The sequence below is a fragment of the Acartia tonsa genome, chromosome 9 (assembly GCF_053477335.1).
Source record: "Acartia tonsa isolate MP-2025a chromosome 9, ASM5347733v1, whole genome shotgun sequence".
In the NCBI taxonomy this organism is placed as follows: domain Eukaryota; kingdom Metazoa; phylum Arthropoda; class Copepoda; order Calanoida; family Acartiidae; genus Acartia; species Acartia tonsa.
This window is the reverse complement of record NC_137268.1, coordinates 48,165,976-48,182,101: the sequence shown is the minus strand read 5'-3', so window position 1 is coordinate 48,182,101 and position 16,126 is coordinate 48,165,976. Positions and strand designations below refer to the sequence as shown.

At 31.9% G+C, this 16,126-nt stretch overlaps 2 protein-coding genes across 2 annotated transcripts; one reads left to right on the top strand and one right to left on the bottom strand.

Annotated features, from left to right (window-relative positions):
- Positions 1–5,631: 5,631 nt before the first annotated feature.
- LOC145327919 (uncharacterized) lies at positions 5,632–11,243 on the top strand. The gene is made up of 12 exons (XM_080171449.1): positions 5,632–5,754; positions 5,829–5,858; positions 6,223–6,264; positions 6,923–6,951; positions 7,823–7,872; positions 8,021–8,090; positions 8,611–8,667; positions 8,762–8,805; positions 9,079–9,115; positions 9,335–9,381; positions 10,478–10,526; positions 10,913–11,243. Exons 1-12 carry the CDS (start codon positions 5,712–5,714, stop codon positions 10,982–10,984), a joined length of 570 nt encoding a protein of 189 aa, XP_080027575.1. The 5' UTR covers positions 5,632–5,711; the 3' UTR covers positions 10,985–11,243.
- Positions 11,244–12,807: 1,564 nt separating this feature from the next.
- LOC145327918 (uncharacterized) lies at positions 12,808–15,104 on the bottom strand. The gene is made up of 6 exons (XM_080171448.1): positions 14,944–15,104; positions 14,535–14,716; positions 14,136–14,281; positions 13,878–13,971; positions 13,407–13,466; positions 12,808–12,918 (listed from the first exon to the last, which is right to left on the bottom strand). Exons 2-6 carry the CDS (start codon positions 14,650–14,652, stop codon positions 12,911–12,913), a joined length of 426 nt encoding a protein of 141 aa, XP_080027574.1. The 5' UTR covers positions 14,653–14,716; positions 14,944–15,104; the 3' UTR covers positions 12,808–12,910.
- Between the last annotated feature and the right edge of the window lie 1,022 nt (positions 15,105–16,126).

The following is a 16,126-nucleotide window of genomic DNA, read 5'->3' as shown; positions in this document are numbered from 1 at the left end:
CTAGTCAATAATACAAAGTAGAACGATGTCTGTCTGTCTGTCTGTTTGTACCAAAGGATCTCGCTAACTGCTGAACCGATCGGGTTCTCCCTAACAGGGTAGCTTCTCATAGGTCTTGGGAAGGTTTATAACTATTTTGGGTTAGGGTACCACCACCCTTCCAAGATAACTTACAAAAGATCGAGAGAAAAAACATTTAAAGTGCAACTAGAGATCTCTAGGGGCATATCCGCTAGTGTTTTATATTTTAGGAATTATGGAAAACAGGAGTGCTGGTTAATTATCTGATTATCTGTACTAAAGAATATCAACAATTATTTGCAAAGGTAATATTATTACTTTGTCGCTTTGGAACCGATTAATATCCGCTGGGTTAGAAGCGGTTCTTGGCCAAACTGAAAAATCAAGTATTGTATTTTTTTATATCCAGTTCTCTACGAATATAAAATTCAATATTAAAACCAGTTTGGTTAGCCCGTGCCTTCGGCATCTCGGGGCTAACAAAACTAGTTTTATTCTTATTATTGTACTTTTTTATATCCGCGGAATGCTGTTTATAATACGATATAATGCGATGAATAACTCTTATATTTGAAATTATTCTTCCATTGTAAATTTTATATTTTTTTTATTTCCTTTAAAATTTTAATATTTTATTACGCTATATTTAAAAATATTTAGAATTGAAAAACATTAAAATACCCATTTTGGCATCGCTAAAAATTTGAATTTTATGTTTCAAAAGTCGTTTTTGATAGTAGTGTAAACAGGAACGTCTACTAGAGGAGAGTTGGGGGGAGGGTAAAGTATTATTTAACTCCATACCCCAAACAAATTTTAAGTAAAACAGGCATTACGAAGAATGTAAAATTATAAACTCCCACTAATAAAAAAATTTTCGCTTTGCACCACTTAGTTTTTAAAAATCAATTAAAACATTTTACATCCAAAACATGACGTCATATAATAGAATAACCAATGAGAGGCCAGCATAAATTTTACCATTGGTCAATTACAGTGTATACTGGCCTCTCATTGGCTATAATATCGTATGACGTCATAATCTGTAGAGTGACTTTAATCATCTTCATTAATTTTCCATATCTGATTTATTATCATGCTTCCCTTTTTACAATAAATATATGCTTTTATTTTTTTTGCAGAGTACCATAGAAAGTGATAAAAGTGTTCTGAGACTTCTACTGGTGATCATCAAACTCTATCCAAACCCAAAGAATAAAATTAGCTGCTACCAGACAAATAATTCATATTTAAATTTTAAAGTGAAATATAATATTAAATATTTTTTTACAAGGAAAAAATTTAAATAAAAGTATTTTACAAATAATGTTATTATGTGTATCACTATAGATTCTTCGCAATAAAATAACCTAAAGCTGAATGCTGAAACATATTTAATTTCTTAAAATAATTTTAACCTAAAAGTAGTGAACCTTTGAATGTTTTTTTGTTGTTGTAAAATATACAGGTTAGACAAGAATATAATCAAAAGAAAAATAAACTTTTACTAGGCAGTTTTTGTGTTACGTTAAAAAAATGTCGTTTTGATTGTACCTTTATATAGGCCACTCCCCCTGCACTCTCTGGGACTTGAGAGAGTTGGAAATCATTTAAATTTTGGTTGGAGTTGAGAGAGAGGGTGGAGTTACCTCCCCGTAAAGGAGTGTTGAACCTACCGGACCTTTAAATTGCTTTACTCTAAAGGAAAACCTTATTGGTCCAGTAGTAAGTAAGATTTAAACTACAGATACCAGACATCCTGTCACGTTTAATATCAGGTAATGTTTGTCAATTTTACAACTACAGGACAATTGCGCTCAAAAAAAGCTTTCCTTATCAGGGGATAATAACTTATTTGGTTACAAGTAGCTGGCCCCCTAGCATCAAGGAGCTGCGTTTTCGCTGGGAAATAAATCCGCAGAAAATATCCAATCCCCTACCAATACTTGAACCTAAAAATAAAATTTCTTGAAAACTATTAGAAGATTTAAGTGAAGCATCCATAAAATGGAGAAGCAAACCAGTTCAGAGGTTATCTATATCTTAACCCTTACAGATAGAGCCCCAATTCCCACCTTAATAGATCGGGGGGGGGGGGGCTCCAAGAGCCCCCCCCCCTCTATCTCGGCTCTTGGTACAGATAAAGACGTAAAATTTTTTTCTGGTGGTTCATGTGTATTTTTAGAGAAAATTACTTTTTCTAGTCATGGCGGCCAGACAGCTCCTTAGCCGCTTTTTAGCGGCCAGCCGCTAAATTTTAAAACAGCTGTAGAGCGGCCAATTTTGCAGCTAGGATGACCAAATTTTAGGACGAACTTTTATTTTTCATAACAAAAAATTTCTTTTTCTGATCATCGCCGAAAAACGGCAAATAACGGAAACCGCCATTTTCGGCGGTAACGGCGGTAAAACGGCGGTTGGCGGCGCCAATTAATATTTTATCTGTTTATTAATGCTCAAGGATTTACCAAAAAAAATTATAGGTCTCTAGCTGTAATAGAAGCCACGATATTCATGATATATGTCTGTAGTAAAAGCCGGACAAAAATCGGTCATAAAGTCGGTCAGGGAGCGGTCAAACGGTCATAACACCACTTTTCTCAGAAGGTCATTGATATCTCAGTATTCACCAAAAACATTTTAGGTTTCTACCTTATAAACAAAAGTCATAAAGTAGAAATTAAGATTTATTTAGATTTTTTTCTAATTTTTTTTGCTACCCAACCGACTTTGACCGGACACCACGACCGACACAGACCAGATATCCTAATAAAATCAACTCTTGCCGACGTATAATTACTAAACTTAAAAAGTCATGAAGTTACAGCTCTCCATCTTACCTACAAAAAAAATGAGATTGAAAAAACTAGAGGGGGGGGGGGGGCTCTTGGAGCCCCCCCCCCCCGATCTGTAAGGGTTAAGCTATAGACAAAAACAATATGTTTACATAATACATTTATTATTTCTATACATCATATATGGAAATAAATTGACATAACTTTTTAAAGACAAACTTTGTATGATAAAATATGTCCTTCAAATTGATTTTTGGATTATCAATCCCTTGAACCATTAGGCATAACTTAAATGCACCTGATCAATTCTTAGATGTAAGTTTTGCTATTTTTTTAGCATCCTGTAAGTAATTTTGGTAAGATTTATTCAGAGTACATTTTTCATATAACAGTAAATTAAAAGTGTAGTTATCTATTTATATTTTTTTTATTTTGCATATAAATTACATTTCAGAATTTTTCTAAAATTTTGAAAATTTTTTATAGATATTTTATTATTTATTTTCACATTAATTTACATTACATTATATTTATTTATTTTCATTTAAAATATTTGAATCTTATCTCTCTTAATTTTTTTGTTGCTAAGCTAAAAAGTTTTTTATTTCATAAAATGTTGAAATAACTCATGATATCATTAAATGTGAAAGATCTTTAAATCATTTTTACAGGATGGATGCAAGACTAACTTGGATTACAATTAATCTAACTTATTTAAAGATATAAAGGTCCAAAAGTTATTTTCTATTTATATTTTTAATAGGATTTTGTGCAGTTCATGGTGAAACTTTCCTGGTAACTGCCAATCTGTAGAACGTTTAGATTATTCTCGCATAAAAGTTTTAACCTAATTTCCTGGTCTTTGATGTTTAAACAAGGATGACAACATCCTTAAAAACGAAGCACTGAAACGGTAGGACAAACGGACGTTAACACTTGTATAGTTTCAGAACTGAATAATCCTAATATAAATGTATAAGAGTCAAAGCAAAATTGTGAGTAAATTTGTTAAAAAACTGCTTGATACAGGATAATGTTTATGGACATACTTACATTTTTAGGACTTGATTATAGAGTTGCTTCGTTTATTTTATTATACTTTGTTGTCCCAGGAATCAATATACCAAAAATCAGATCAATCGGATAATTAGATCACATAAAAATTTGATGTTAAAAAAAGTAAAAAAATCATCATGTTTAAAATAGACGTACGGACATTTTGGTAATGATTATAGAGTTGCTACGCTTTCTAAATCGTACCTAACTGCTAAAGAAATCACCATGCAAAATTTGAAATCGATAGGACAATTCTAACATGCCTAAATTAACGAAAAAAGCTATCCGTTACGGACGGACGGACCGACCCTAATTATAGAAAAGCTTCGCTTTTAAAAACTGGAAAAAACACTAAATCTCTCCAGAGAAAATTTTTATCTTTAAGGAAAGAAAATATTTGTATTAAACCAACAGCGTGTAAAATTGAGATATTTGATAACACCCTTAGAAAGATATAAAAATTGGTATAATTATGTACATTCCCTTAAAAAAAAATGCTTCAAAAAGAAAATATAAATAACTAGCTAAGATTCAAGTCCACGTAAAGTAACAAGTGGAAAATTGAATTCTTTTATAATCTTGTCTTCCTAGCTGCCAAATAGAACAATAAAGCATAACAATAAAATATTTTTGCATTGTTTGGTTACTCCAACAAATTGTGCAAAATATTTACTTGCGTCAATTGCAAGGGTAGGCCACTTCAACCGCCCTTTCAATTTTTGGCAATAATCAACCGCAACCGCAAAAAGGTCAACAATTCTATTGCTGGAGCTGAAACCTTAAATAAATTTTTTTTAATAACTCTAACAGATTGGAGGGGATGGGAGGTTTAGTTTAGGGAAACCGCCATTTTACTAGATAAGAAACACATTTTAAAACTGTATATTTTCAAAGGAATAGTGGCTAGCGAACCCAGATCATTTATATATACACTAAAAATACAATCAAGTACATACTTGTTTGTAGTGGCGTTCACAGATTTTTACCCGATCGTTTGCAAGCAAATTTTCTCACATTCCCATGGTAAATAAGATCGAAATTAAGTGTATTTTTTTTGTAATTCATTCAACAATGGAGTAATCATATCATTTTCCATAAGGATTATCTCGCTTTATCAGAAGGGTGTACAACAGAATATAATAAAGAGACCAGCAGGTTGCGGGTAAATTCCATAAAGGTATGAGTTTTAAGGCTTAAAAACAGTAGTAGAGCGATAATATTCACTAAATATGTGTATTCCTTATTGCAAAAAAACTATAGATAAAAAATACTATTCTCATTGGTTTATTATTTACTTGGATTTTACACCAGATTATCATGTACTCCATTTAAGTAAAATTTGTAGCGAAAATAATGATCCCCCTTAACCCCTTTAGCCCATCCCCTCACTTCCTACTGATGAATGAACTTACCAATAAGTGATGTTTATGTTAGCAACCTGAATTTTTCCCATGTCATAATATCAACGTTTATTTTACATTCATGTACAGACTACCCAGTCGATTAAATAACCTTTTTTGTTGTCTGTATTATGTACCACCCTATAAATCAAAACTCAACTTAATTACCCCTAGGAATGCCACTCTATACCTAACAACTGGGGGAAAAGATCTTTTAATAAAAAACAAAATTGAATGTGTTTAAGTTGCTTTATTTCAAAAGTTAACAAAATGTTCAACTGTAACAACCCTTTTCTGACTCACAAAAAGAAAAAAAAGCACTTGTTCTTTTGATAAATACAAATAAAAAGATTATTCTTAGTGTTTCTAGTCCTTTTGGTATAACAATAAAGTATTTTTCTCATAACATATTAAGTTTTTCAAAATCAACAAAGCTAATATGATGGATAAAAAAATTGTACTCCTCTTGGCAACTGTTTTTGGTAAAATTATTTGCTTCAAAAAAAAGTTTTACTTAGTTCAAGAAACAAACATTAACTAAATTAAATTATTTAAGGTTGTATGGTTAGTTCAACTTACGAACAAGGTAAGAAAGAGAGAGATTGGACAATGGACTGTTTTTTACACTAGTCCTCAAAGTTTTATAATAACGTTTTCTTATTCTTTGGCTAACAACTTTGGGGACTTTAGTGAGTTTTGATTAAATAAGTGTTCAATCGTTTCAAGAACTATTAATAATCTACAGGAGATGTAATTTTGTATATCATTGGGGATGTTCTTTAATTTAACGGTCATTGTCTTATCACTTTTGATCCCTGAAGTAACTTTGCCTATGAACAATTTTTGATAACGTAGACTTTTAATTATTGACAATTTGACTAAGATTCTTAAATGCAGTTAAAAGAGGATGATTAATGCAACTTTTAGATATAAAGTTTTTATTTTTTCAGCCTTTCCAATGTTCAGGAACGTTGATGGTTTAACCATAGCAGGTTAGGGATATTTTTATGTAAAGCATTATCATCTATAATACAAAGTAGCTTGATGTCTGTCTGTCTGTCTGTCCGTCCGTCCGTCTGAAGCTTAAGATCTCGGTAACCACTGAACCGATCGGATTCTACTCTTCAGGGAATATTCCGACTGGTCCTGTGGTGGTTTTAGGCATTTTTCTTGAGGGGTGGGACACCCCCAACCCCCCCCAAAAAAAAAAAAATTTCCCCCCATTTTTTTTTTGCAGAAGATTTCCTTGGTCCTTTTACGAATTTCGCCAAAAAATTTTTTTGATCACCTCTTGGGGAAAAGCCCCTAGAAGCTAGGGGCAAAGCCGCTAGTTATATATAAAAGTAACAGAATCTCTGTCTGTCTGTACCGATCTTTCTAACCGCTGAACTGATATGGTTCGCCTTCATATGGTAGCTTCTAATAAGTCCTGGGAAGGTTTATAACTATTATGGGGAGGGTACCACCACCCTCCATAAAGAAATCACAAAAATTATTTTCTTTTTTTCTTTTAAAATAAAGAGTTAGGTTGTCGAAATTAACCCCCTTCAAGTGCACCTAGAGGCCTATAGGGGCGAAGCCACTAGTTTATATTATATCAACTGTTGGATATGAATAAAAATGTGAAAGCCATGCTGTTTTAATTTCTAGTAACTTGTGATGATGGTACAACTCCACAGGAATTACTTCACTTCATACTTTAGCACTGATAAAACAAGGATGACAATATCCGTTAAAAGCGAAGCTCTGAAACGGTAGGACATTAATACTTCTATAGTGTCAGAACTCAATAATCAGAATGTAAATGTATAAGAGTCGAAGCAAAATTGTAAATAAATTTGTTGAAAAGCTGCTTGATACAGGATAATGTTTATATGTTTTATGTTTACATGTTTAGGACTTGATTATAGATCAATCGGATAATGTTATCACATACAAATTTGTCGTTAAAAAAGTTTAAAATCAACATGTTTAAAATGGACATACGGACATTTTGGTAATGACTATAAAGTTGCTAAGCTTTCTAAATAGTACCTAACTACTAAAGGAATCACCATGCAAAGTTTACTTGGTTAACATATAAAACACTTTAGACAAGTACAAATATATGTCAGCCTTGGATAGCCTTTGAGGAAGGGATACACCAATAGGTCTTATTTTAATGTAACTCTGAACCAGACCTTGCTCTATGATGTGAATGATTATATGGTCAAATATCCTTTAGACAACCAAACCCGTGTTTGCATTACTTTTGTTTGGAAGTCATAACTGTGTATGTTTGTAAGTTCCACCTGTTTTTAATAAGACATTACCTCTACTCTAACTATTCATGTTGCGCACCTGAAATAGCAGAAGTAGGTACAAATTTTAACGTCTTTAGTTATTGTGCAGTATCAGGCCGAGATTTGAACCTACCACCTTCCCGACGACTTTTCACATGTTACGCCAAAGTTGCGGGTTTATAATTTTATTTACTATATATAATAAACTGACATTTATAACCTATTTTTATTACATTTTTACATGTTATAAAGTAATATGTTTCTGAAGATTTACCCAGCATCAATGATTAAATGTACTGCATCCTCAGAATATGACAGGTTTCTTCTTTCTTATTTCTACTCCTTATAACTTTATTTGTTGTTTGACGTAGTTAGAAACTACACTTCATAAATCTGGTATGATCTTTAAGATCAACAGTTATAGTTTAGAAATCATTTGTAATACATAAATATTTTTTTTTTATAGAAACTTTCCTTGTCAAAGAGCTTTGAGTGGACCTTGGGAACGAAACTTTTATAGGGGTTGGGCAAGTAAAGTAAGTACCACGTGACTAGTCTTTATAAACGATTAAAATCCTTACTTAAGAAGAAAAATTAAATAAATTTTTTAAAGAGAAAATGTTTTTCTTTGGAGGTTGGTGGTACACTACCTAATAATACTTTTAAACCTTCCAAGAATTTTTGAGAAGCTTTATTGTAAAGGAAAACCATATCGGTTCAGCTGTTAGTGAGATCAATCATTACAGACAGACAAACATACATACTAAAATAAGAAATGGGGTGGAACACAGTAATAGTGTCTGACTGATTATGACGTAACAAAAAAAATTAGCCAATGAGAGACCACTATAAATTTTACCATTGGTCAATAACGGCCTCTCATTTGCTAATTTTTTTTGTTACGTCATAATCAGTCAGACACTATTACTGTGTTCAATGGGGTGTCTAACACAACCACACATTACATCAAGTGCCCCTAGGGGCCTCAAGTGGTTCAGCCTCTAGTTTTGAACATTATAATACAATTTTTGATTACAAAAATGTACATCCTATCAGAGACAAGGAGCTGGAGCATGGATTTACCTATCGTTTAAAGATTCCATCGTTGTCCAGGTAACTAAACATTATCTTAATTTCAATTTAAAAAATAACTCCTTAATTATTTATTTTATCAAAACCGTTAGACTGATATAATTTTGTTTAACAGATGCTCCGCATAATTCAGAGGTTTATGTCCTACAACAGTGCCAGGTAAATGTTTAGTTTTAAATGGACGTACGGACTTTCTGGTCACGATTATAGAGTTGCTACGCTTCCTTAATCGTACCTAACATTTGAAATTGATAGGACAATTCTAACATGCCTAAATCCGTTACAAACTTACATTTATAGCCTTGTTAGTCCGTCTCCTAAGACCTTAGGGCAAGCTAGTTATTTTGAGTCTCTTTTAAGATTATGAATGGACATCACTTGATAAAATTAACATAAAGACTTAAGCATTTGAATTTTATATACTTGTTTTAGAACACTTTCTATTGAATATGATGATGGAACAACTGAGGTTTGGATTTTTTTTATTAGTAATTCCCTTTCATCTGTGGAATAATTTTTAAATTTTCTTTTTGGACCATAATATCGTCTTGTTTAATTCTTAAGGGTTTGTTTTCTAAGAATCCTTTTTAAAATTGGACAGATTATGTGTCCAGATTGACCATCTTCTATATCTATTCTTTAGCATGATTTATGAGCAAATTAAATCTTAAAAATGTAAAATTTAAAGGAGGTAGAATTATCAGTCATTGGAAGCGTTGATTGGAATGAGAAAAGGTAAAATATTTTTTGTTTACAAAATTATTAATTATAAAATAAACATAGAATTTGTCCCCACCCACCAACTTCTTATTTTAGTTTAAAAGAAAAAGTAAAAATCATTTTTATATTGGGGGGGGGGGGGGAGTTGGTTCTTTTTCTTTTTGTAATAAGAAATATGGGAGGTATGTAGTAACCTTCCTCAAAATAGTTATAAACCTTTCCTTCCTAAAAGAAGCTATATTGTACAGGAGAACCATATCGGTTCAGCGAGATCCTTCCCCCTATTATCTCAGTTTCTATTACAGCTAGAGGGCTAAAAATTTTTGTGCAAGTCCCCTGTTTGATAATGAATTTCCGACCTTAAATAAATCAAAGTCAATTTTCGCTTCCTTCACCCTTTTATTTAACCACCTTTGTTTTTAGGTCTTTTTTTACTTAAAAATTTCAAAAGGCTGTAATTTTCTTATTTTTGAAGCTAGATGAAAATTTTTTTGTAGAAAATGTTTATCTTTATGTAAATTTTATATTATAAATATCAAATTGTAAATTTCAGCGGCTGCAGCTGTACTTGGTAGCTGCCAGCCGCCGCAGTCGGCGGGAAAACGGCGGCGTATCTTTATGAAAATATAATACGTTATGTAGACATGCAAGAAAAGCTTAAGTTTATAATTTGAATTCTCTAAGTCAAAAATTGCGGCCACAGGAGCCATTTAAAGATTTCTGGAGACCTGGAGGATCAGGACCTGCAGGATCATACCTGGAACCTGAAATTGACTTGAACACCTGTATTTAATATGAGGATGTACTATTAGAGGATATTCTAGTATTTTGGTAAGATAAAATGCTTTGTTTAAGACAAAAAAATATTTGTTCTCTTTACCTGGATGACCCTGCAGGTTTGCTGGCATCCTGTGCCCGCCAGGATGGAGATATTCAAAATATTCCAACTCTCATTTATGTGTCATATCAATACTTAAAAAGTCAAACAGTTTGAGCTCTTTATCTTTCACACACAGAAAATGAGATAGAAAAAACCAGACGGGGGGGGGGGGCGTTGAACGCCCCCCCCCCCTGACCGTTAAGGGTTGATAAAATATTATTGAATGTTTAGGCTCGACAGATATATTCCAACCAAGTCTATGAATATAACTATCAAAAGGGTAAGTTTAGATTTCATCAATGTCATTAAAATAAACATAAAAGGTAAAATACTTAAATCACTTTAAAAAGTTTTTGAATTTATTTTTAAGCAATACTAGACCTTTGCCATTTAAAAAGGTTTTGATATGAATTATTAATCCTATTGTATACAGAACTAAGGATTTTTGTCTGTAGCCTTAAATTTCAGCAACCACTGAATTGATTGAGTTCTTATAGGGAAGCTTTACTTATGTTACTGAATGGATTTAGGCTATTTCAGTTTACATAAAAGTTTTTAGATGGTTTTAGGCTATTTTTCTGACCTTCCCTATTTACCTTTTGAATACAGATCACCTATATGTTAGGGGTAAAGCCACAAGAAAGTATTTGGTAATTTGTTTTTTAGATCTATCCCACACTTGTGCCAACCAATGCTGGATTCAAAGCAATTCAAATAGTTGCATGTAAAAACAAATAGGATGTTAAAGTAAAACCCTTTCAATTGTTTAATTTTCACAAAATATGTTAACTTTCTTTATTATCTCTTTATATTAAACATTTACAGATTTAATGTTAATTTCAAAGAAATTAAAAAAAAAACAGGAAACCTCTTCTGTAACCTTTTTGTGTGATGTTTTTTATTTAAAGTTTGTGGTATATTCTTTATGACATATATTATATTTAATTAGTTATATCTAACCATATTTAATCCGGGAATAAAGTATTTGCAATTATTATGTCTTATTGTAATAAGAATCTCCAAAGAAAATTTATTTATTGTAAAAATGAATGTTCACATTCTTACCTAACCTTTCATTTTAGGAACGTCCAAATAATTACGATTCCAGGAGGGGGTAGCATTAAATTCCTCCTCCACTTCTATCTCAGAAACTATAAGAGATATCAAGGCACACTCAAAAGCAAAGTTGGTCATTTTTACAATTCAGGATGATTAAAATTAATATTTTATCGCCACGGCACCACTTTTTTTGTTTGAAACGGCGATAACGTTAATATAAAACCTGAATGAGTAAACTGGGTGCATAGTTAAATGATGTTAGCTTGAATTTCAGTCTTAAAGCAGTTAAAGGTATGTATTTCTTGCAGGCTTCTTTAAAAAACTATGAAATATTAGATATTATGTAAAATGTACATTGTACATCATACTGTATGTTTAGAGTGCAATCATCTATAATACTAGAACAATGTCTGACCAACCATTTGTCCATCTTAACAGCTGAACCGATTGGGCTCTACTCATCAGAGGAAATATAAATATGGATCCTACATTGGTTTTAAACTATTTCCCCTAACAATTCTAAAATAACAAGGATGACAACATCCATAAAAGCGAAGCACTGAAACGGCAGGACAAATGGACATGAACACCTATATAGTGGCAGAACTGAATATTCATGATACAGGATAATGTTTATGGACATACTTACATATTTAGGACTTGATTATAGAGTTGCTTAGCTTATAACATTTTACTTTGTTGTCCCAGGAATCAATATACCAAAAATCTGATCAATCGGATAATTTGATCCGACAACAACATGATTATGGACATACAGAAATTTTGTTGCTACGCTTTCTAAACCGTACCTAACTACTAAATAAATCACCATGCAAAATTTGACAATTCTAACATGTCTAAATTAACGAAAAAAGCTACCCTAATTATAGAAAAGCTTTGCTATTGATAATAACAAGGACGACAACATCCATAAAAGCTAAGCACTGAAATGGTAAGACAAACGGACATTATCACTTGTATTTTGTCAGAACTGAAAAAGCAGAATATAAATGTATAAGAGTCGAAGCAAAATTGTAAGTAAATTCGTTGAAAAACTGCTTGATACAGGATAATGTTTATGGACTTACTTACATTTTTAGGACTTGATTATAGAGTTGCTTCGCTTATAATATTGTACTTTATTGTCCCAGGAATCAGTATACGAAAAATCAGATCAATTGGATAATTAGATCATATAAAAATTTGTTGTTAAAAAAGTAAAAAATTCAACATGTTTAAAATGGACGTACGGACATTCTGGTAATGATTATAGAGTTGCTACGTTTTTTTATTTCGTACCTAACTTCTATAGGAATCACCATGCAAAGTTTGAAATCGATAGGAAAATTCTAATATGCCTAAATCAATGAAAAAAGCTATCCGTTATGGACGGACGGACGGACCGACCCTAATTATAGAAAAGCTTCGCTTTTAACAAATATGGGGGTGATAGAACCACTACAACACCCTAGAGCAGAGCAGAGATGTGAAAAAATAAATTATTTTTATTTAAGAATATATTTATTATTTCGTTACAAAGTTATGAAAATAAATATATTTTTCAGGATTTTCCAGATTTATGGAGTGAACTTCATTCATATCTATTTATTTTCCTAAAAAACACAAGACAATTAATGATAAATTAGGGGTGTATATTCTGCACAAGATTTATTTTTTTTCCCCGGCTACAAATTTTTTATTTTCTTTCCCCCCCTAGTTTTTTCTCACCAAGTAGGGGGGAAAATGGACAAATATTTAAAGAACTCTATATTTTATCTATTTTATCACTCCTGCCACACATTTTTTTAGTTTTTTTCACCAAGGAGGGGGGGGGGGTGGAATGGAAAAAATGTTTTCAGTTTTCTTAATTTTTACATTTTTTTCCCTTCAACAACTTATTTTTTATTTCCCCCCCCCCCATGAGCAGGGGATCCCATGTAGAATATACACCCCTGGATTTGTTAAATAATAAAAGTAAAAGCAAATATAATGAATTACATGTCCAATTTAGAAACTTAGATACTTTTGTTTTTTTGTTGCTATTACTATACTACATAAAAGCAAATCCTTCTTAAGGATATTTTAAGATGGATGAACTCACTTGTAGGTTGGTAAAAGCCACTACTTGGTTGTTGTTGCTGCTGATTTGTCTGCCCGAAACCTAAATCAATTTAAAATTCACAAAAAGAAGGTATAAATTAATTAAACCAGGAACATCCAAGCTTTTTATTTTGAAATGAAAGTTTTCAATGGGTTGAGAGGGGTAATCTAATGATTTTTTTAGATTTTGAGGGGGTAAACCAAGAGGCTTGAAAAATTGAGAGGGGTCAACACCCCTCTTACACTCACCTTTGGACGTCTATAAATCTAACACGTACAAGATTAGTCTTTATGATGCCTTCAGAAATGAAAAAAAGATTATTATCTTTTGTGTACAGATAATACAAAATACAAACCCCATAGATGTTGGGTTGCTGCTTAATGTAGATACATTATAAATGAAGTCTTTAGCAGCTAAATTCCTCCGCAATAACTAATTGTAACATGTTTTCTTAAGTATTTTTGTTATTACCTTCTCTTGTTAGGACTCTGGACATAAGTCTTAATCCTAGTCCTAATGGGTTGGTGACCTCTTCAAAGGGCCGACGGGGTCTCATTGCGTCAATCTGAATCATAAAAAATAATTTTTAAGAGACCTGCCAGTTTGGACAATTGAATAAATAAGAATATGCACCCATTAAAGCAAATAATGAAATAAACTGAGATTTTACTAATCTTAGAAATTGTAATCTTATTTCTTGGTATGTTTGAAACTGATTGAACAACTTACCACATTGTTTACTTGAGCTGACACTCTTACTCCATTCCTAACATATGATGCAAAGTGTTCGCAGTTGTTGGATACAAGACTATATGGTAGATCCTTATCATAGCCTTCATCATTTTTATTAAATATTTTCACCAACCTGGCCAAAACTGAAACAATAAAATGTAAAACATTTATTAAGACATTCAATTACATTAAAAACAATCTTTTGATTATTATCAAATAAAACATTAATGCATTTAAAACACAAAGTTATAGATTGTTGAAATAATAATCATTACAACAACTTTGGCTGACATAAGTACTAAAACTAGTAATTAAATGCCACGCAGGGTTCAAGATAGGAACATTATTGCTTTAATTTATTATGAGAATTGAAGTCCTTAAACAATATATCTATACCTTGTTTGCCAGTGAATGGATCTTTTTTAACAGTGGAGATTCCTGTTATCATATTCATGATTTCTTCAATCAAATTCTTAGACTCATCAAGGGTGTCAAATTTGTTGTTAATCCTCATAGGGCTCTCTCCCCAAACATCTTCTAATTTCTGAAGACCAATCTTCTTTTTGCCACCTCCAGTACTATGTAGATATAGATGAATTAATATTATATTATAAAATTATTTATATGATGTAAATAAAGTTGTTCTGTCTGCTACTAATACAACTGTAATTCTATGTTTAAGTTTACTGGCTGGGAGAATGCGGTATTTCAAGATAAGAAGTTTATATTTTAACCATGTGTGAATGATCAAATCATGCTCACTAATACTTAGCCCCATAGTATTTTTGTTTACTTGTAAAATTACCTGCTACTTTCTGAGAAGTCCACAACACATGGCACATAAAGCAATGTAAAATTAGTAAACAAATTATGTTAAACTAGTTGCAGCTGCTCTTGCATCTGGGGCTTTGTTTTCAATGAGGTAGGAAATTTTAGAAGAATAGCATAAAACCATTTCAACACTTTATGTCTGAAAATTAAATGGCCTTAATCCATCCCAAGACCTATGCAGATTTTAATTATAGAGTACTCTGTCAAATTCAAGTTGGATATATACAGGAAATATTTTATGCAACCTGAAGGCTGCTTACTGACAAATGGCAGACTGCATGCAAGGTCTAGGTTGAAACTAACAAATCCTAGCTCAAATATATTTTGATTTTAAATCCAAGACAAAACGCTATTCAGGTAGCCAACAGTTGAAAAAGAAGCATACAATCTGACTTTTTAACATGTTTAAGCGTGTTGCAAGATCTGATTCTAATACTATATAGTTTGGCTAGGTATTTTGATGTAGTTTTATTGACTGTTTGGCCAGCTGTTTTTGCCAATAAGCAGCCATTTAAGCTACCATGTATCCATTTAAATAATCATGTAGAAATAGCTTTGCTAAAATTACTTACTAATTCTCCATCAACATTTTGATTTTCAACATAGATAGCCCAGTGAAAGTAGCCATATCTTTTAAACTCTAACAAATCTCCAACACGTACTTTCTCATAGAACTCAGTCTTTCTAAGTATAGAAAAATGTTAAAACATTAGTGAGAAATTTGCTTAATATTCTAGTTGTAAAATAGCACTGTAATTTAGTCTGTACCATACAAGAGGTTTAGCCCCAAGCGGCAATTGGAAGTCCCCCTCATATATAGTATTGTTCTTAAATCCATTACCCAAACACTGACCTGGTTTCCTGATTTATATACCAGGATGATGTAAGTCCTCTATTGGTTACTTCATCAGGTAAATTATCAGGAATTTTAAGTTGATCAGACATTCTTTGTTTGGTTTTTGAAAAACAAACTATAACTATATTAGTATGGCGTGGTGTGAAGCTTATATATCAATTTTGAACAATTATGAATCATGTTAAGTGATAAAAAATAAGTGGTTGGAGGGGAAAAAATGTAAAAATTAAGAAAACTGGAAACATTTTTTTCATTTCCCCCCACCTCCTTGGTGAAAAAAAATAAAAAAATGTGTGGTAGG